This window comes from Anabrus simplex, chromosome 8 (assembly GCF_040414725.1).
Source record: "Anabrus simplex isolate iqAnaSimp1 chromosome 8, ASM4041472v1, whole genome shotgun sequence".
NCBI lineage: Eukaryota > Metazoa > Arthropoda > Insecta > Orthoptera > Tettigoniidae > Anabrus > Anabrus simplex.
In genome coordinates, this window is record NC_090272.1 from 6,700,431 (window position 1) to 6,722,476 (window position 22,046).

Consider the following 22,046-nt stretch of genomic DNA (forward strand, 5'->3'; position numbering starts at 1 on the left):
AAAATGTTGCTCATAGGGTCGCGTTGCTGCATGCATTTCAGTGGGCTTGGCAGACTGATATGTAATAGCAACTTCTGGCTCGGTGAGGAAAGCAACGGGAAACTACCTCACTCCTCATTTCCCTAGTACGCCTCTTCAGTGATGCCTAGGCCATCTATGACAGCTGATGGCGGAGCTGTTGAGGATCCAGCCAGCCTTAGGGCTGAAGACTGAACATACACATACATGATAGGGTAGGCAACGGCTCAACATAGCACTGTCCTGTCTTATTCTAGTATATAATATTTGTAAGTTTCCAAATATTGTTAGAATGATGTTAATATGATGTTTGGTACATAATTATTCAGTAAGATATACTCCGTATGCAACAAAAAAATATTATCCTTGTCTTTCTGTTGAAAATTCTTTAACCGTACTATTGGCAACATTAATGCCGAATTATGAGAGTGCTCAAATGTTTTTCAAAGTGAAGCAAAAGTAAAGATATCTCAAATTTCAATTACAGGGTATTATTGGCTTCTTGATAAACATAAACCGAATCTCGAATTTGGAATAATTTGGCTGACGGGAAAATAAACAGCGATTGAATATGGATAAATGTTTAAATTAACATGTGTACGATCACTTTGCTGTTAAGGTAAAGGTTCGTACTTTGTAATAGATGCTTTTTCTCTTTGTACCAAAGAGTAGCTTGCGTGAAACAAGTGACAGTATTTAACCTTAGTATTGACTATTGATTTAATTTTAGACTCTCCGTAAAATTTAGGGACAAAAAATGAAAGATACTCAAAGTGAAATAAACGAATATGTTACCAATTTCATCTCTGATGTTAAGAGAGGGTAAGTAACTTAGGTGCATGTGTATGGCAGTTGACCATATGGCGGAAAACTAACCTCACTTTCCAACATGAATGCTCTTGTGTATTCAATGTTTAGTACTAAGCAGATGATTTTCTGTATGATTGCAGGAAAATTAATGGATCCTATGACATAACTATCAATACCGTGGATTTATTGAAGAAGATTATTTCACAAACCGAGTGGCAAACTGCCAAGTAAGTCAGCAAATACATTATTTTAAAATACTATCATTGTAAACTTATTTCACGTCGTGCAAAATTTTTTGGTAAAACTTCGATACCCACTCTGTGATGTAGGCCTATAGGTTATGGATTTAACATGACGGCACCTGCGATGAGCTCATAGGCTAGCCAACGTCGTTATTATACATAGGTTACAGGTGCCAAACATTGTTCTGGGTAGGTTAGGTCCGGGTACCAGCAACTGGACGTAGTGTTCCTTGAAGAAGTCCGGTAATGGTTGAAGAAGAAGATGAAGTCCGGCTATTAACACGACCATTGGGCTGGGGGCAAGCAAAGGGAGTCTGGGTGCATAAGACCCCAGGTTACGGCCGCGAAGTAATCCATGGAGTCCAGCTAAAATGTGACAAAAAGTAAGGTTATTCGGTGTATGCTTTAATGAACAGCGCGTTTTTTCTTGAAATGCCGCTCTTTCCTTATTCACACTGAACGTAGTAATGCTATAGCCACAAATCATGCACGCTCTGTCGGAGACAATACATTCACTACTTTCATCACAGCTGATCATAGCTGGCCAATAGGAACAAAGGAAAATGGTGGTGATCAGTAGTTTGAAGTTGTCTTCTGTATAAGTAAGAATACTTTTTTGGGGCAAAATGGTTGGCGCCAGGCAAGCATCGAGGAAGGATAGATTCCTAGCATGCATTGGGGAAGTACCGTTATCTCTCCTATCTGCTACTTCAGGTATCTATGGTGCATGACGAAATTAGAGGGAGTTCAACACCGAGCAGAACAACTAATTACTTAGACTAACACAGTAATTTAAATACAGCCAGGTCACTGCCCCCAATAGCAGTTCTCTGTAAACAAATAGATAGGCTATTGCCTTTCTGAGAAAATCCCTCTCAGGTAACATTCACATAAACCCTTTCAGCCGCTTACGGCTGAACTATCATTCCGCTCAAGGAGGTCGAGGTGTGTCCTTTTTCCCTCCACTTGTAAGAACAGCCTCTCATCAAAGTGGCTTCTTTGTTCGTTCTGCTTGGCTGTGGAATGAACTCTCACCACAGATGAAAGAACTACCTTCATAAAAGTTTTGTAAAGAGGCAAAACAAATGTATATATAACGAAACCTTCTGGACATAACATAATTTCCTACTGTGTGAATGTTTAGCATGTGTGGGAGGACGGATGAAAGTTTATGTGATCCTGAGTGAGTGACACTACGTAAGTATGAGTGAGCTGGCTTAGCTGAAGAGTGTGTGTGTGTGTGTGTGTGTGTGTGTGTGTGTGTGTGTGCGCGCGCGCGTGCGTGCGTGCGTGCGTGCGTGCATGCATGCATGTGGAATTATTTGAATGCTGAACAGGTCTTGCGAATATTATGTAAATACATGTCTGTGTAAATATGGTAACTGAATATTAGCACACTATGTAGGATATAATTGTATATTTTAATATTGTAATTTTAAGTGGGGATGGAGGCACATTTGTGTATGTGGTGCTATGCCCTTCCTCCATTCACCATCCCTGAATTGTATCGACAACTTGTGGAAAATAATAATAATAATAATAATAATAAATAATATCTGATTATGGTATGGAAGTGCCACCAATAAGGACTTTCTGTCATTGAGGTAAGAATGCTCAAATACTGGTTATAATTGTAGTTCATGGCAATCATGCCTGCATATTCTGCCAGACTTGCTCAGTCTAGTCTGGAGCAAGTGAACAACCTTCTGTGAGTTGAACTAGTGAATCTTCAAATCAAATTGTATACTATTCAGTGACATCTTATATTGGTAATTTGTTGCAATAATGCTTATGTGCTTCTAATTTCATATTTATTCTTGACTTGCTGTTGTTTTAGGTTACTTTTGTTAATCAGTAGCCTATTATGTTACTACTGCACATCAGAAATTTCGGTTAACATTGGGAATGTTCCTTAATTAAGGCCATGGTTGCCACCTCAATTTCTCACTGCACTTTTAGTTTTTTAGTGTCAAAAGGCGTTGTCCTATTTATGTTAAAAACCATCAAGTTTATGCTAGAAAACTACTCATTGATCATTCTTGGAAGCTCTGCATGGGCTTCATGAATCCCCATTTGTACTTTTTTTTTTTTAAGAAAACAATGGATCAATTGCATATATCCTTTTGGAAATATTTCCGGTGATAGTATTAGGTGATCGCTTGGTATATATCTGAGTATCTGGTGCATTTTTTGTTCCCCTTCAAAGCCATTAGAATAATAACTTAGTTACATACATCTTCTTTACTGTATAGACTAGCTGCCTCTTTGGATCAGAGGTAGAGTGCCGGCCTTCGGATCCCAAGATAGCGGGTTCAAACCCGGCAGAGGTAGTCAGATTTTTGAAGGGCGGAAAAAAGTCCATTTGACACTCCATGTCGTACGATGTCAGCTTTTAAAAGATCTCTGGTGACACATTTGGTGTTTATTCGACAAAATTAATTCATTCTCAGCCATAGACGGCCAAGAGAGTTTCGATTTACTTGGTCTGACATCTAGTGGGCCTAGAGTAAAAACAGTACTCGAAATTGATGATCAGACCGCCAGATGGCGTCAACCTGAAGTGTCTGCACATGGTAGCTGAGGCCATACAATTATCATTACTGTATAGACTGTTATGTCTATCAGTATTCAGTCTGCAAGTCTCTGTGTATTAACTAAACTCCTACACAATCCTCCATTTGCAGCTCGCTCTGTGGCGTTGTTTATTTCCACACCTTTAATCATGAAATTATGAAATTATTAGAAAGTCGTCATGTTGTTATTTTTCTTAACATCCATGACCGAGTCCATTACTCTCATAGGTAACTTATATCCTCCAGGTGCCACACGACCCCACCATCAAAGCCACTTTCTTTGGTCAACTTCATCCATCGAGTTTATTCCTAACTTAGCCTTTATTTCCTCCTGTCGAGCACCATCCTATTATTGTTTTCCCCACTTGTTTGTACCAGCAATTATTCTTTCTACTTACACGTCTGTTACTTCCGACTTGTGAATAAACTTATATCCTACATCTGCCCAGCTGTTACTTACATACAGCAAAGTCAGTCTGAAAACCGACGATCTGAAGATAGCTTAGTTTGAGAACTCTTTTCCCTTACAATTGCGAGTTCCAGTGCATTAGCTTTGCTGCAACTTGTTTCCATTTCACTTGGAGGAATACACATCCTGAGTGCTTGAAATGATCCACATGTTCCAATTTCACACTTTCTGACTGCATTCAGTCTTCCTGGGTTTCTTCTGTTCTGACATAAATTCTTGAAATACTGAGTTTCATATTATGTTCACTATTCCTTGTTACATACTCTGAGGTATTAGATTACAAATTTTCTGTACAGACTGCCAGCTGAATCCCTCCCTGTCATGATCTGTGTATACTATCAACAACAAAGGTGAAACATTAAAGCTTTGTATAACCCCTGTAACTACTTTGAACCAAGAACTCATTCTGCCATCAGTACAAAAATTTAAATAAAGTGCAGAAATCAAAATATGGAAGAATATTACTGATATGTAGGATCAGTAAAACATGAAGCAAAGAAGCAATTCCATTGGCTGCCTTGCTACTCATCTCAGAATAGGTCAATGAAAACTTGATGCATCATAGTGAACCTCAACAAACCTCACTGGGGTTTTCTATGGTGGAAGAAAGCTGGTTGTCTTAAGTCCAGCCTTGCCATATACAAGACAACAAGAACATGATTTGGATTGCTCAGTTGCGCGAGTGGGTAATATGATTACAAACAAAAAAAACCATCACAAGCAAGCTTATGCTTCACTTGTGTGTCCTGTGATTGTATATTTGCATTTCATTGAAGAGATTGTCATTCACCGAGCTCGATAGCTGCAGTCGCTTAATTGCGGCCAGTATCCAGTATTCGGGAGATAGTAGGTTCGAACCCCACTATCGGCAGCCCTGAAAATGGTTTTCCGTGGTTTCCCATTTTCACACCAGGCAAATGCTGGGGCTGTACCTTAATTAAGGCCACGGCCGATTCCTTCCCACTCCTAGCCCTATCCTGTCCCATCGTCGCCATAAGACCTATCTGAGTCGGTGCGACGTAAAGCAACTAGCAAAAAAAAAAAGATTGTCATTCAGTAAAATTTGGTTATCATCTCCTTTCTTTGCTCTTCTTCCCGAGATTGATCTTATCAAAGTTAGTTAAAGAGTAGACAGTATTTTTACCTAATTCATGATGCTTATTCGTAAATTAGCATTTGTCAGTCCTTATCTGAAGATTTACAGAATAATTTTAATAATTAATGAGAACAAGTTTTCTATTCTTCTAATGAAGATTCTGATTTATATTGTTTTTATTTGTCTTTCAGTTAATGACCTGATTGATTTATTGCAGGGAATTGTTGAAGCTCATTTCGGCTGAAGGAAGGCGGTTAATCAAGAGTCTTCCTATTCATGCATCAGTTGGTAACATGGTCAGAAGGATCCTGAAAATAATCCGAGAGGAGTACGTTGTTGGACGGAAGGTGAGTTAATGTTAGTTTATAAGTAGGAGCTGACGTATTTAACATATGCATTTACTATATTTACTTTTACAACTGCGAGGACAAGGCGAGTTCAAAAATGAAATTCCCATAATTGCTTTTGTGCTGAAATACATAGCAGTCTTTCAAAAACCAACTACCTCAGCCAGTGTTAAACTGGCAAACTCTATCACTGATCCACCAAGGCAGCTAATATATACAATATTTCCTACAAAGTTATTCCCTTTGACAGTGATACACACATGCCAACATTTGTAAAATGGTTGGAAGCATTCCTGGAAATCATTTTTCAATACTTAGTGTTCTGTTCGGATGTGCTATGACTTCTGTGGCAGTTGTGAATTGTTCTCCTTTCAGATTCGTAAGTATGCTGTATACCTAAATGTCATCACATTATGTATGCCATATAATGATTTTAAAAATTGCAAACAACAGGTATGTCTGTGCATTGTCACGCAGAAGAAATCGACTGTTTTAGGCCCATTTATTCTGTGTATTTCTCTCCTCTCACCACAGAGTATATGTAAACAAGGAAAATGGCAGTGTATGAAGATGTGGAAGTTGTCTTTGTTTCCTCTTCTACTACTCCTTCTTCTGAGGCTGACGTGCCGTTGTATTTATATTTATCCTATTCATGTTCATGTCTTTCAGTATCCACAATATACGATGGGGGGGATCAAATATAAACAGGATTTTATTTTTTATTTAAATTCATTTTTTGAAAAACACAAGGTATTGCACAAATTATTTTTCCACATAGTTTCCTGCTTTGGAAATGCATTTGTCCCAGCATATGGGCAGCTTTTTGATTCCCTCATCATAAAAAGAACAGGGTCGTGTCACCAGCCAGTTGTGCACGAGGTCTTCCACACCAGATTCACAATTAAGTATTTATTTATTTTCCACCTAGTCGATACAATGATTGCTTAATGCAACTTAATGGTTAAAAGTGGTACATGTTTCGTATATTATCAACATCTTCAGCCACATAACACTGTTTAGATGAAAAATATATAAATTGACAAAGTAATTGTATCGACTAAGTTGAAAAATAAATACTTAATTGTGAATATATTGAAGTGCGATACGGACCATAAAGCTGATTTTATGTAAGTCTCCCACACTCTCGTCATCTTCAAATCATTGCCCTCCTAGAGCTTCTTTAAGTGGTCTGATCAAATGGAATTCAAAGATAAAAATTTCATTATTCCGTATTGAAAAGTGTCACAGTTAAAATTGAAATAATAAATAAAGAGGTTCAACCTATTCAATACTAAAGAATAAGAAATGCAGTGATTACATTCTTATTTAATAATAAGTAGAAGTGGTACCGGTTTCGACCCTAGTTCAGGTCATCATCAGCCGATTAAAACATGAAAAACAATGCATAGCAAAAAGAAAATAAAAGATCAAGTTCTACTGATCCGGAGTGATCCCACATGGGAGACTAGAGGCCAACCCAGCACGTAATCACCCCAACTACTTAGAGTAGGCCTCGATCAAAACACAAGACACAGACTGGGAAGCGATGTAATCTGGGCAAACCAAGGGTGTAGGACCATAACAGAGGGTGGATCAAGAGAAAGGATAGAGCAATACAACTACAATAACAACACACCATCACCCTTAAGGAACAAATTTAGTATAAATTAAGAAAAGAAAAACAGGGTGGTGGACAGACAAAGTTGAATTCAAAAATGACAAAAGAAGTTAAATACCAAGTTTCATTTTTTTTCAAAATTACTCAAGTGCATGATCATTAAACTTAAATGTCTTCAGACACAATGGAATGATCAGGCTTTTAAAAGGTTTAAAATTTAAAAAAACAAGTAAATTAAATCCAACATGGCAATTATGTTACCTTCCGAGCTCGGGTTTGGAAAAAATTAGAATTAAGAGTACTCTCAAAATTTATACATTATATGCACAATTTCTGGGTATGACCGTCCCTAAATTTACACAATTAACTCATCAGCATTTAATTACACTACTTGGATATTGCCAAATTTATTTTTAAAATAATTAAGTAGCTAACAGGCCAAATGACCGCACATAATTATAACTTGGTTTTTAAAAGATACCTTAGTGAACACAGAACTGTTTTTAAGGAAACAACCAATTAACTTAACTCCACCGGAACGCTCACATTAAAAGGAGTTACGATAAGGAAATGCAGTCTAGAAAGGAGAAGACCCCATGTTTATTAAAAAAAAAATATTAAACCTCGAGAACAGCAATAAAATAAATAAAACAATTAAAACAAGATAAATGCTTTTCCGTGACCAATACTTTAACTGCACCATCACCATCATATCACATAAGCAAGTAACAGGCCTCTACATTGAGTAATCACAACAACCAAGTAACAGCAACAACAATGCACGACGAGGCAGACTCCGTTATCTAATCAACAAAAGAAGGGAGCATCCCACAACAATGCAATAAATGGTGAACAGCTTTAAAAGCAGAAGCCATGAAAACCAAATAATGACCATAAAGAGATAATAATAATAATAATAATAATAATAATAATAATAATAATAATAATAATTTATGAAAATCAATTCAAGGCAAATGATAAATTGAATAAATTAAATAGAAAGCACACTTCGGTATTCACTTTGGTGTAGAATTACAAATCATTACATTTAGAAAGCAACTATTAGGAAATAATGTCGCTTAAACGTCACGACACCCCTGGGTGGTCAACCTTATAAACAGACCACTTGATTTCAAAAAACTAAATTTTCAGTCTTTACACAGGTGAGAAATTTAAATAACAGTATTCAACTCTTCAAGATAAGTTATAACCAGTCCCGTTAGGTTGCTGATAATAGAAAATAATATACCAACAATTACAACACCTTTGTAATTATTCAAGTATTACTCGGTTTAATTAACAAATTTCACCCACTAGAATTGGAAATAATTTAAATGGACATGTTGAACTTCACACTTGTGAATAATTTCCAGCACAAAAATGTTCACATCATTAAAAATTACAAAGTTCAAAGGCGAATGGCACTTCCAGGTGAAATACAGAAATAATATTTCATGCTGTTTCGACATTTTGATTAACCCAACAAGCAAGTTTCAATGTAGTGATGCACTCTAACATCCACAGACGAGAGTTAGTTTATGCAGGATTCGACTTACCAAAGTGATGGCGGTGATGCATAAAGTAAATCTTTTACATAACTTACTGTTGAAAATAGCAGTAATGCCTTGGGAACAAGCACACACAGCAGAAAAAGCAACGGTCTCACAGATTATAAATTAAAACTCATTTTGGCCCAAATAGTTGAAACTACCACCCACCAGAACAATTTTAAGGATTAAGAAGCACTGAATAATCATGCTAGGGTGGTTTGAAGATACACACGGTTCCCTTATAGACAATCGTAACAGGAGCCAACTCGACCGGCATCTTGACTGTGCGAGTCACATTACGACAACTCAATTCATGGGGCTGATGCAAGAGTGCGCTACATAAACAGTTGAAAATCAAGTGGCGGAGCTAACCAATACTAAGTTCGTAGATAGTAATGTACCATAAAGGTCCAACGACGAAGTGATTGCCCGCCGTTATATTACAATTTGGGTACAATCTAGATTTCAAATGCACTACAATTAACAATGTACAGACAATGGCTGTCTTGTAGTTTATTGCGTACCTATTGTTAAATGATCGTTTTTAAATTTCATCCCTACTAAAAGTCATAGTTGGCAGTTATTATACTAATACCGCCACAGAATGAAGACAGGATCAAGAGGACAAGGAACAAGAATCACGATGTGATGGTAACAGTGAGCAGTAAGGTTCAAGGTCAGCCTAGTTGTAGCCAAATTCATGCCCACTCTAGTTCTCTGACCGAAGCCCCAAAAGCCAATAGTGTCTCTCAAAAGGCAATTAAAGAATTGCAACTTGTAATTTAATGCGAGCTAAATATCTCTTTCCTCAGTCATAGCTAGGATTTATTTCCTACAGGGGCATATTAAGAACACAGAATATTTAATGTTTTATATGCCCTGTTAAGAAAGCATTTTTTGTGAGTATGTAAAGCTTTCACTTTTCGTAATGTTCCATTTTATCTTGTGTGTTTTCTTATTAAAGTCCAAAGATATTTCTTCGTGAGGACTGAGAATATTATTTACAATTTTCTGACAGTATTACTGTATTCATACGTCTAAACAATTAGGTGTTGTATTTGGTTATTTGCATATCAGTGTAACCTCCACCAAAAGGGCTGACCATGTAGCGTTGGTGATTGGCTCCACTAGTGACACTCTGCGGGAGCACGCTTGAACTCGGTGAGTGATCTTGGTAAGTATTCTATTCGCCATGGTTACAGGAAAGCATTAATTATATTTAAGAAGCTGTTGGTACAATGCGTGATCAAATCTGTTGTGTGTATCAAAGAAACATTGCTGCATTTTCTTTTTCATTCTGAGGCACTTTAATAGTTTTCTTATTGGGTAGGCCCATTTTCTAGTGTGAGAGGTTAAGGGATGAGTTTAGCCAGCTCACATGTGTAAGAGGAAGTGAGGCTAACCTTGCATGCTTAGTGATAACTGCTACTGTTCTTCAGAATTTTTTCCACTTTTTGGGTTTTGACCCCAGTGTCGGCAGTCCTGAAGATGGTTTTCTGTGGTTTCCCCATTTTCATTTCAGGCAAATACTGAGGCTATACCTTAATTAGGATCACAGCTCCTTCCTTTCCACTCCTACCCTTTTGTATCTCATTGTCACCATAAGACTTACCTGTGTTGGTGTGATGTAAAGCCCATAAAGTGTTGAAATTAAAATATTAAGTTATAATACGAGCATACTTATATTCCTGAATTTTTTATTTCATAAACACAGTAGCCTACATAGTAGAACTTTAAAGTTTCTTTATAAAAATTCAGTTACACATTCAGTTAAAGTGATTTTCAGTTGATAGAAGTTGTCTTAATCGAGGTTTGACTGTATCTATGAATCCTTGGATTGTCGTGTCCGCCCCCAGTTCGAGCTCAGGACTCACTCTTCCGAGGATCGAACCCGTAACCGGGATCGTAGGAGGAATGGTTTCGCTGAGACATGCATTGGTATTTGTTACCTCTACTACAGTGGTAACACCAAACAAGGCACAAACACAGTTAAAAGGGGAAGGTAAGAGTACAATACACAATATAAGAAAACACTACACACTCGGAAAAACAGTAACTAGCCTTTACGCGGATCTCCAACAAAACAAGTACGTAACTATCAGTAGGGCCAACTAGTGAACGACAAAACGGGAAGATGGAAGGGCTGGGAACCTACCAAAGGCATGGACATGGCTTAGATAGCGGATTCCGAAATGAATCACCGTGATCCTTAGTTTTTAAAATAATATTTACAAGATAATTATACATATACATTCCAAGTTATGAGCTATAAGTTCAGTGATATACATAGGTTATTCGTAGCAGTGTAAATTCAAATTACAAATCAACTGTACATCTAGTTACCAATGCAGTAGTACAATGCAATTTACAGGTTATCCAAAATCTAGCGTACCTAAAGTGATACAGAACTATCAGAGGCAAACCCCAAGGGAAATACTATTAAACTACAATATACATATTTTAGTGAAACAAAACGGGAATGCCTCGGAAACGAACAGGTAAGTCTAGCTGAAAAACTAAGGCGTCATAAGTAACTAATTTGGTGAATCTAGGCGAGGTTAGGGCAGACTCCTGTATGAAAACCAAATCGGAACATTACGGAATTTTTAGCAGGAATGGAATTCAAGAGTGCTTACCCGAGGAGTGTGCCATCCCGAAAACCGGAGGGATGTCATCCAGATAGGCTGCTCTCAGACAGATAAACCAAGACCGACAGAATTCAGGATACAGAATTCATTGGAACACTGCCTCGCTCACTATATATAGGAATTACTGGCCTTGGAGGCAGCCAATCAGCGTGCACGTGTTCCCTATCGCCACCTAGACTCACCAATCACAACGTTACTTTCGATCGCGAACTTTGACTAACATTCTAGAATACGCATGATCGCGAAAGTCGTGTTTTTCCAGAATAGACAGAACACACTTTCTAGAACACATACCAACAAGGTAACACACCCTGTACAAAAGTTATGTAACTTTCTGGATCTTTCCAGGAACTATAGACAGAATTCTACTATTTACAAATGCCTATGTTACAACATTATACAGTACAGGTTAGGTCATTAAATTATCTTATGCTCTACAAATAACAGTACAGGCTAGGTCATGATAAATAAAACATTATATAGTACTTCGCCAATAAAGTCTTTAAAAAATTACATTCCACTCATGCTACATAGTTCACTTGTAACAGTATTATGGGGAAATTATGAGTTAATATTCATAACCATGTAATGGCAGTGAGGCCAAAGTATCATTATAACAATAATGGGAAAAGAGAATAAGTAAAATTAAGAACCAGATAGGTCTTAAGAGTTTGAAGGAACACAAATGTTATAAGCAACAAGTTGTGCAATTAGAAGGATGGCTTGGTCGAAGTAGGATGAGTCACAAAGCAGGAAGCTGCACCCTGCTAAAATTGCGTAGTATTTCTCCAGAAAAGGTGAAAAGTAAGTGAACGGAAAGAGGCGTTTTTGTTTAGGTGTGTCTGTGGACAGTTACCATAGGAAGAGAATTTCGAAGGGCGTAATGTAGAGAGGGTATAACACAGGGATACACCCCCTAGTCGAGGCTTTTTGGAACGATTCTACTAGGAGTGCAAGCGGAAGCTCTGTCTGTCAGGTCTCGAATAATAATAATAATAATAATAATAATAATAATAATAATAATAATAATAATAATAAGGTCCGAGTTTGGACTTAGAATATTCAATATGGTACTTCGACCGCGCCAAGTCTTCTATATTCTAATATTCGAGGTCGAGAAGAAGATTGTAAATACTGTGTATACTTATATATATTTAATGTGCCGTTTCACAGTTCTTTATACGAGCTGGTAGGAACAAACATGGAGTCTCTGCGATCAAAATGTTAAAATAAATGCATTTAACGTCAGTACAGGCCGAAATGTAATTATTTTCATCAGTCAGTTATGGAAAGAACCATGTATAGAAGGCGCAGGAAAGGAATGACAAATGGACATTATTTAAACCTATTATTTAAGAAAAAAATTTGCTCATCACTCACTATATAATCAGACGTTGAAGCAGTAAGAAGACGTAGGACTAGACTGAAAGAGATTATTCATATGGAGTAAATACCGTAATTTGGAAGGAAATATAATTCGCGGCTACACGCCCAACACTTGTTATCAAGATTTAATCGCTGCGCGAAAGATAAAATACTATAAAAGGAGATAAACCAGATTACAATAGAGCTACGTCACAAAGTGGCGCAGAGCTTAAATAAATTTGCCCGATACCGCTTAATAGTAAAAGATACGTAATGATCAGCTGTTGAGTGCGTTCGCACCAATAAAGATATAAAGGAAAGAAGTTCCTTTTCAAATTGGAATAAATACTTAATAAGTATCCTAGTCGATTTGGAGCTAGCATATTGGACTAACTGTACCTTAGCAAAATCCATACAATTTGAGCTTCACAAGAGACATATTAGTTGAAGAATGACAGCAATGAATCACATATTTTGTTATTATTCTGTTACATACGTCCGAGATTCCACTATGAGCCTGTAAAGAAGCAAGGCAACGTTATTTGGATCCTGAGGAGGCGATACGATGTTGATCATCCCAGATGACCAGTAATCAATTGTGGAGAGCTACGATGAACCCGATCACTCGTGGAGGAACCAGATGATGAGATCCTAATCTCAGATGACCGGAGATGAGGAGACATCGAGATCACCTTGAGCAAAGCTAAGTCCATTATCTGAGTCGTTTTCGTAAGTAAGAGAATATTACCTTTTATAATTATATGTTGATATCTGTATTTGTGCGAAGACAGTGTGTAGATAAACGTATAGATGAGATGATTGGAAGTAGGTATTCATCTATATGAAATGTCAATTTCATTAGTAGGCGTGGTCACCAAGTGATATTCCGATCGGAATGTTTCCAGTGATGTGTGAGAGTAAATGGTTAGTGTTATTACTATTATCAGTGAAGAGTAAAGTGTGAAGTTGACATTAACACCAGTGTATACTATTTTAATAAAAGTCACTCGGTGCGAGATCGTATATAGGAAGTGTTTATGGAGGAATAAGGCAGTAGATTACTCAGAGTTATGATGTTAAATTTGGCACTATGATGACAGGAAGTAAAGAGGGCATTTTAAGAATGTCACGGCACGTTGACGTGCAGTTTAATGAAGTGATTTGCATATGATGAAGAGAGAGATTTATTATACGTGAAATGTGAGTAATAATTGACGCGTTATAGATATGGTATTAAGGATGATAGTGATTTATGATGGTCATATTTATTATTTCTTCGAGAGAGATAGTCATAGTTGTTCTAAGTTGAGACGATGTGATTTTCAAGTGATGTTTCTGAGAGTGTCAGTGAATTCTTGCCAATTCCATATGATAATTCTTAATCCTATGCATTTTCACATAGCTTAGGATACGATCTCGAGATTGATAGAGCAATGTTTTTATCCATGTTAGGATTGTCTAGAGAGTCATGCATGTAGTCATGATAATATTTAAGCCTTCACTGAATTATTTCGGATGTTTTTGAAACTCTCACTGTGTATAACATTATTCTGAACAATATTCAACCTACTAGACTAATCACTGGTGACATAGCTATTCAAAAAGGATTATTTTTAGTCGAAGATAGTGTCTTCTGACCAAGTAGATTTTCCGTTAGTAGTAGGTGTGATGATAATTTCATAAGGGTATGTATGATGACGTTTCTTACAACCAAATACGCACGTAGACTAATACTTATCATTGAAATTAAGGTCACATTACCTCAAGTTTATAAGTTAAATCTTATGATAATGTTACTTGGAGGGTGATTACGACTTACACTGGACATAGCTTAGCTTATGGTGAGTAACACAGGGAAATATGAGTAACTAAGAGGCAATTGAGCATGTGAATGTGAATATTTAAACCGTGAAACATACGTGAGTGTACTTGTCAATTCAAAATCAGGAGAAGTTCTGAGATAGTTTTTTTTTTTTAAATTGAGAACTTTACACCTGCATCGATACAGACAGTTAGTGTAAATTGAAATATGTGTCAGTCCTGTGAGTAAGGAATAGGTAGTAACGAACTGAATTTCATATTTATCCGAAGAATAACTGATATTCAGACAATTTGAACTCCAATTCTTATCTGAACACCAACTCGATGATTCCATAAGCGTTCTTTATTTCTCAAGAAAGTTTAATCAGAGATATTGTAAATAGTAATTGGAACAATTTTTTTTTTTTTTTTCTTCTTCTTAAAGGATGCATCCAACACTCTTAATATTCTTGATTTTAATGTTTATTTTCTTGCCAGTACGGCACATGTAAATATAATTAATTTCATTCATATTAGTTTAATTCATTATCGCCCAACTTCGTAAGTGAATTGCCTATGAATGAAAACACATGTTCCTTTATAATTCCCAAATGTTATGTAATATTTCTTCTAATATTCTATAATTTTGAGAGATCAATGGACTCATGAAATGAAATGGTAGAATCCTAGAATGCGCTTATTTACGATGAGTTCGGAGGATATGATTTCTCTGAGATGTTGGTGAAGAATACAGACTGTAGGAATAACAACGAATTACTCACTTCAAGAAGTTTTCATTGGTCGAATTTAAGATGATTTTTCTTATAATGTCTAACTTAATATTTAAATAAATGTGAGATAGTATAACCTCAGCATTCTTTCTATGTGTTCCTAGAATAAGTAGTAGTTATAAGATAGTGGTATCTTCAGTTGACGTCAACTTCTCTATGAGCTAATAAGAGTATGGTATCTAACTAGTAACGGGTAAGAGACGTTTCAACGTTAGTTAGAATCTACCATTAACCGACTTGAACGTTTTTTCTCTTACGGAACCCATACCCATAAAACTTAGTCGTTGAACCAATTGAATTTAGAGCTAGTCAGGATCTCTTGTGTCCATGCCTGGACGCGGGAATGGCGCAATATATATATTCATCAGTCTACAATTGAAGAAGGTTTTGGGAAGCAGAGGACTTCGTCTCTTCATACTTAGCAAATCATCCAGGCCCATTGAAGTAACATCCCTACCGCTCGGGGAACAATCTGATTATTCATCACTATTCGTCGTGGCAAAACCTGTGTCACGACAGACTACCAACTTGTTTGGTGTGCAGCTGTGGGGTACTGGTTTCGGTTCCGCCTCAGTGAAGAGACAGATTTTTTTAAGAGCCCCGCACAGGAGGCTAGCTCAAGCAAGAAGATTCGCAGATCCGGTCCAGAGTAGCAGACGAGAGACCTACCGTTCCAGGCGACGCAGGAGGCAATGGACATCAGGATAGAGGAGCAGCAGCAAGCAGAGGCACCTGGAGGAGTTCAATGTCGGGACGTCAAGAGAAGACGGCAGATATTCGGGCAGTGGTAAGTACCCACAAGTGTTGTAAATATGGCAGATTCTAATGTACCTAATGATGTGCCAGATAATGTATCTGATTAAGATAGTGCGTGGGACGCGCAAGATGGCCATTTATACGTGTCAGTTACTGAGGGATACCGGTTAATAGGTCACGAATTTAGTGGTGCTAAACCAGAGCAATTGCGTGAGTTTATCGCTAATGTGGATGCCGCACAGAGTATGATTAAGGATAGGGACCAACCGTTGTTCTTTAAATATATTTTGACGAAGATTACGGGTTCTGCTCGCGAAAAGTTGTTATCTCGATGTGATATAGTCAGGGAAAGAGCTAAGGACGCTCTTTGGGAGTATTATGGCAAACAAGGCACGTTTGACTAGTATTTGTGTCAATTGTTCCAAAAAGCCAAGGACCGAAGGAAACTGTTGCCGAATGGGCACATAGGGTTGAGGAAATAGCGTTAATGTTCTGAAATGCTATCATAGAAAATGAACCGGTATGATATCGTACAGGGCAGCACAGAATGCTAGTGAAAATCGCAATTGCGGCTTTCATTCAGGGGATCCATACGGTGCAAATACAAGGTAAGCTACAGGATCGTAGTCCTCAGACTTTTGAGGCAGCTGTAGCCATTGCTAGACAGGAAGAAGGAGAGAGAGGCACTCCTCAGGAATAGTACGGCTTCTAGAAGAGAAGGCGCGCATACCCAGCCGGTAAGCCACATGAGAAGTCGGTGGCAGGGCAAGGCCGCGCAGCGGACGCAAAAATCTGGTAAATCTCCCCATTATAATAAAGTGCTATTAATATGCTTTAATTGTAGCAAGGAGGGACACATGGCTAAGAATTGTAAGCAGAAAAATCAGGGCTCAAAGGCGAAGGAATCCCTTACTCCTTGAAGAAACTCCGCGGGAGAGATGAGATGTAATTATTGCGGAAAGCCAGGTCATTGGGCACGACAGTGCAAAAAGAAATTAGCTAACCAGAACCGAAATAAGGATGCAGGTAACGAGGTGAACATTGTGCGCACTCCAATTACCAACAGCGCACAAATAGTATAGGATCGAAGTGCTTTAAGTGCAATGAAAGAGGGCACAAGAAAGCAGAGTGCCCACGTAGAGACTTGAAGTCAGAGTCCAGGCGTTGTTATGCTTGCAGCAAGGTTGGCCACCTACAGTGGCAGTGTCACACCAGATGAGATAGTGAGTCCAAAGGCAAGGCAGAGTTCTTGCCTAGAAGTTGAACTAGGAATATTCAGAGTAGTAACAGTAATAATAATAAATCCTGTGATAAGTCACGTGAAAGGGCGCGGTGTAGGATTTGTAAGAGATGGTCGCATTTAGCCAAAGAATGCTGGTTCAATACCGAAAGAGAGGCTTTAAACTAGATAGGGGACGCAAGTCAGGGACGCTTGAGACCTCCCCGAAGACCATCAGTCCCATTAAGGTCGGACAGCATGAGGAAGGTACCGTACTAGTAGCGGTAACCGGGTGTAGAGATGCCCTAAGATTTTTAATCGATACAGGAAGCGACGTCTCTCTTATCAAGGAAGGTAGTGTTCCTTATGGTGCTTGGGTTAACTGCAAGGAAATTTTGAAATTAAGAGGAATAACGAAAGGTTCAAAGGAAACCAAAGGAAAGGTCCGAATCACCTTTGGTGGTAGATGCCTGGACTTTCATGTAGTGGACAATGACTTTAACTTGAAACAGGGTGGTATAATTGGAAAGGACGTGTTAAGAGACAGCGTCTTAAATTATAAGGAAGGCTATGCTGTCATAGCAGGTAAAAGATACCCACTGGGTGCGAAGGAGGATATGTGGGTAGTGCTTGAACCAAGAGTGGAAAAAATCGTGGCCATAGAGGTAGACAAACAGGCAGCCGAAGGCTTGATAGAGCGACAGGAAGTAAAACCAGGCGTATATCTAGCCGAGTGTTTAACGAGAGCCAAAGATTATGTCGCACTTGTTAGTATGTTGAATACTACTGACAAGGAGTGGTGATTGAGAAGCCTTATTGTTAAGTTATTGGATGTAGAAAACTAAATCACAGCAGAAATACACAGAGTTGAACAAGCCGTAACTGTAGAGAGCAAAAGTCAGGCAAAGAGCCCGATCGCGCAGAGGGATGATGATGATAATAATAATCATATTCAGGAAGGCAAGTCTCGAATGCAGTGGATACGGGAGCTGCTTAGAGTGGATCACTTAGCTCCCCAAGACAAGGAGAAAATTTATGCTATTTGTACGGCTTATCAGGATATCTTTCATCTTGAAGGGGGTAAATTAACGCATACGAATATACTTCAACATGCTATTCCAACACCTGTAGACCAACCTCCAATTCATGTGAGGCAGTACAGGTTACCTGAGGCTCAGAAGGAAGAGATAGGTCGCTAGATAAATCAAATGTTACGGGATGATATTATAACTCCTTCAACTTCTCCATGGTCCAGTCCCATCCTTTTGGTTCCAAAGAAAATGGACACTTCTGGTAAGCAAAAATGGAGGGTAGTTGTGGACTTTAGAGTTCTCTGATGTTACCATAGGAAATACGTATCCTATTCCGTTAATCTCTGAGATATTAGATGCTTTAGGGAAAGCAAAGTATTTTTCCACTACGGATCTGGCCAGTGGATACCATCAGGTATTACTGAAGCCTGAGGACAGAGAAAAGACGGCATTTTCTGCCCTAGGAAGGCATTATCAATATAAAAGGATGGCCATGGGGCTCAGAGACGTGCCAGCGACTTTTACGCGTTTAATGAAAACGGCACTAACAGGGTTAGAAGGCATTAAATGCCTGGCGTATTTAGACGATCTGATTGTGTATGCTAGCTCTGTAGAGGATCACAACCAGAGAGTACGTGATGTTTTCCAAAGATTGAGAGAAGTAAATCTCAGATTAGGTCCAGATAAGTGCTAATTTCTAAGAACGGAGGTAGCTTTCTTAGGACACGTGATTACCAAGGATGGTGTTCAACTTGATGACCGGAAGGTCCAAGCAGTAAGAGAATATCCGCAGCCCACCACTACGAAACAGCTGAAAGGATTTGTAGGCTTGTCAGGCTATTACTACAGTAAGATAGCGAAACCACTGTACGAGCTGCTTAAGAAAGAAGTACCGTATGAGTGGACGGAAAGGCAAGAGCATGCATTCCAGATCTTAAAAAATAAGTTAACAGAAAAACCGATATTGCAATACCCGGATTTTGAGAAACCTTTCATATTGACTACGGACGCTAGTAATGAGGCCTTAGGAGCAGTGCTGTCACAAGGACAGATAGATAAGGACTTACCAGTACCTTATGCTAGTAGAACTTTAAATAAGGCCGAAAAGAACTATTCAGTGGCAGAGAAAGAATTACTAGCGATTGTTTGGAGCGTGAAGTATTTCAGGCCGTACCTGTTCGGCAGACATTTTACGATAGTAACAGACCATAAGCCTTTGAAATGGGTATTTAATGTCCGAGACCCATCTTCTAGGTTGATTAAATACCGGTTGAAATTAGCCGAGTACGACTTTGAGATAGTGTACAAGGAAGGCAGGCGTAATTGCAACGTTGATGCCTTAAGTAGGATTCCAGTTAGGAACAAAGAGCCTGATCAAGAAGTGCGAGTGGTTAAGTCTGGTAATAATGACCAAGATACTAGTAATGAGGAGCATGAAGCTAGTGACACCTTAGGATCACCTGTTAGCACAGATAATAATGCACAACCATGGAGACTCAGCTCTGAATCCGAGGACGCCACGGCAGAGGTGACAGAGTCTGAGAGTGAAAGTGAAGAAGGTAGTGATAGGGAGGACTTGACCGAAGAGGCTAGGGACACTAGCCCGGAGCTAACAGAACAAGAGAAATGAGAGATTATTAAGGAATGTCATGAGTCACTAGTAACAGGCCATCAGGGCATAGCGAGAATGTATGCCCAGATGAAAGACCACTATCAATGGGAAGGGATGCAGAAGGATGTAGAAAAGTACATACGCTCATGCCCATCGTGTCAAAGGAATAAGATTACCGGGCCTGAAGTAAGGGCACCAATGATGGTTACGGAAACTCCTAAAACAGTCTTTGAAAAGATAGCACTAGATGTAGTAGGACCTTTAAATGTAACGGAAGCAGGGAGCAAATACATACTCATCTGTCAGGATCAGCTGTCCAAGTATTTAATTGCGAGTGCTATGCCAAATCAAAGTGCTGAAACTATAGTACGAACTCTGATTAGCAGAGTTATTAGTGTATTCGGTATACCAAATATCATACTGACAGATCAGGTTGCAAATTTCATGTCAGATGTTTTTAAGAAACTATGCAGAATATTGCGAATCAAGAAAGTCCATACAGCGGCATTTCGACCGCAGTCTGACGGTAGTCTGGAGCACTTTCATAGAGTGCTGGCAGAATATTTGAGACATTATGCATGTAGTTCACAAGATGACTGGGATAGCTATCTTCCCATGGCAATGTTTGTGTATAACACGACCAAGCACACTAGCACAGGTTATACACCATTTGAGTTAATATTTGGGCGAAAGGCAAATATTCCTGGTGTTCTCCAAAGGAAACCAGAACCGAATTATAACGAATGTCAGAATGTCTTGGAGCAGTTAACCAGACAACTGCAAGAGAGCCATGAAATAGCTAGGAAAACGTTAATTAAAACCAAGGAACGAGATAAGGAGTATTATGACAAGACTAAGAATGAAGTTTCATTCAAAGTTGGAGATCTTGTGTTGTTACGCAATGATGCCCTACGAAGGGGACGTACAGGAAAACTTTCTCCACTGTATCAAGGTCCTTATAAAATCACTAAGGTATCGGGAGTGAATTGCACGTTACAGGTAAATAAGCGTGGTAAACAAATTGTGGTCCACAAAAACCGGCTAAAGATTTTCATTAATTAGAGAAGAAGTATAAAGGAATGGTTCCTTTTTAGGTCGCAGTGAGTTACACTTTCCCTCACTCCAACGGCATTGTGGATTATCGTGTATCGCTGATAGAGTTAGTTGAAATACTCCATCAGGTCGCGTCGAAATCAGGAAAGTACTGGAAATTTTAACTTGAGTGAGGCATGAACTCAGTGAGGCGGGTTCTGCCTGGGATATATCACCATTAGACCGGTGATTATCCCCAACGGTGTTATTCTCGTGGGAACAGAATCCACTGAAAGGAAAGTTCTCACTAGGCCGAGAACCATCCCGTGAGATGTGACTCCAAGGGTACTGGGTACAATCCCAGAAGGGCCACTTCGGTAGATTCATACCTGTATTTAACATTGACTTCTGTAACCATTCCCTCAGGCAAATATGCAGTCTTTAGCAAATGCTATTAACATTTCTTAGCATCCACCTACAACCTTGATATCTTCGGTACACATGGAATTAAAATATCAGTGATGTTTACCATCCAGGCGTTAGGTAAGGAGAAGTGACGCAGGAACGTCAATCAGGGAGAGAGAGAATTTTTGTACGGGCTAATGATAGCTCTAAGTTCTCGTTAGAGCTGCCCAAAGGTGAAGTCACACAGATATATCAGTTACGAAAGGGAATTCGTATGTTTTAGTAAAGCATTCAAGAGAATGCTAGCAGAGTAGTAGAGAGCATAATTACGGGAAGACAAACATTACAGCAAGACAGTGAGTCACGTTAAGTGTGTATTCAGGTACAGACAAACAGTGAAGAGTAGAGTCCACTACACCTAACGGTAAAGTGTGTGTGTGTGAGAGAAGGAGAAAGTGAAAATCGTTGTCTACATTACAGGGAGGTGAACAAACCAGGCGAATGGAAGGGATGACAAGCCACACGACCTGGGGAGCGCTGGTCGTCGCAGTTATGTTGCTAGGGGTGTCCATACCCACCAGTCAATTGGATTTCAAGATGAACCAGTATGAAAATACAGCTGGAATATATTTTGATTATCAAGGGGAAGTACAATTGTACACTA

The 22,046-nt window shown here is 38.7% G+C and overlaps 1 protein-coding gene across 1 annotated transcript in view; it reads left to right on the forward strand.

Annotated features, from left to right (window-relative positions):
- Positions 1-626: 626 nt before the first annotated feature.
- eIF2Bbeta (eukaryotic translation initiation factor 2B subunit beta) overlaps positions 627-22,046 on the forward strand; it is a 134,582-nt gene continuing 113,162 nt past the window's right edge. The window contains exons 1-3 of the mRNA XM_067152646.2: positions 627-840; positions 969-1,055; positions 5,426-5,555. Coding sequence (XP_067008747.1) covers positions 776-840; positions 969-1,055; positions 5,426-5,555 — 282 coding nt within the window. The 5' untranslated portion in view covers positions 627-775. The remainder of the gene's footprint in view (positions 841-968; positions 1,056-5,425; positions 5,556-22,046) is intronic.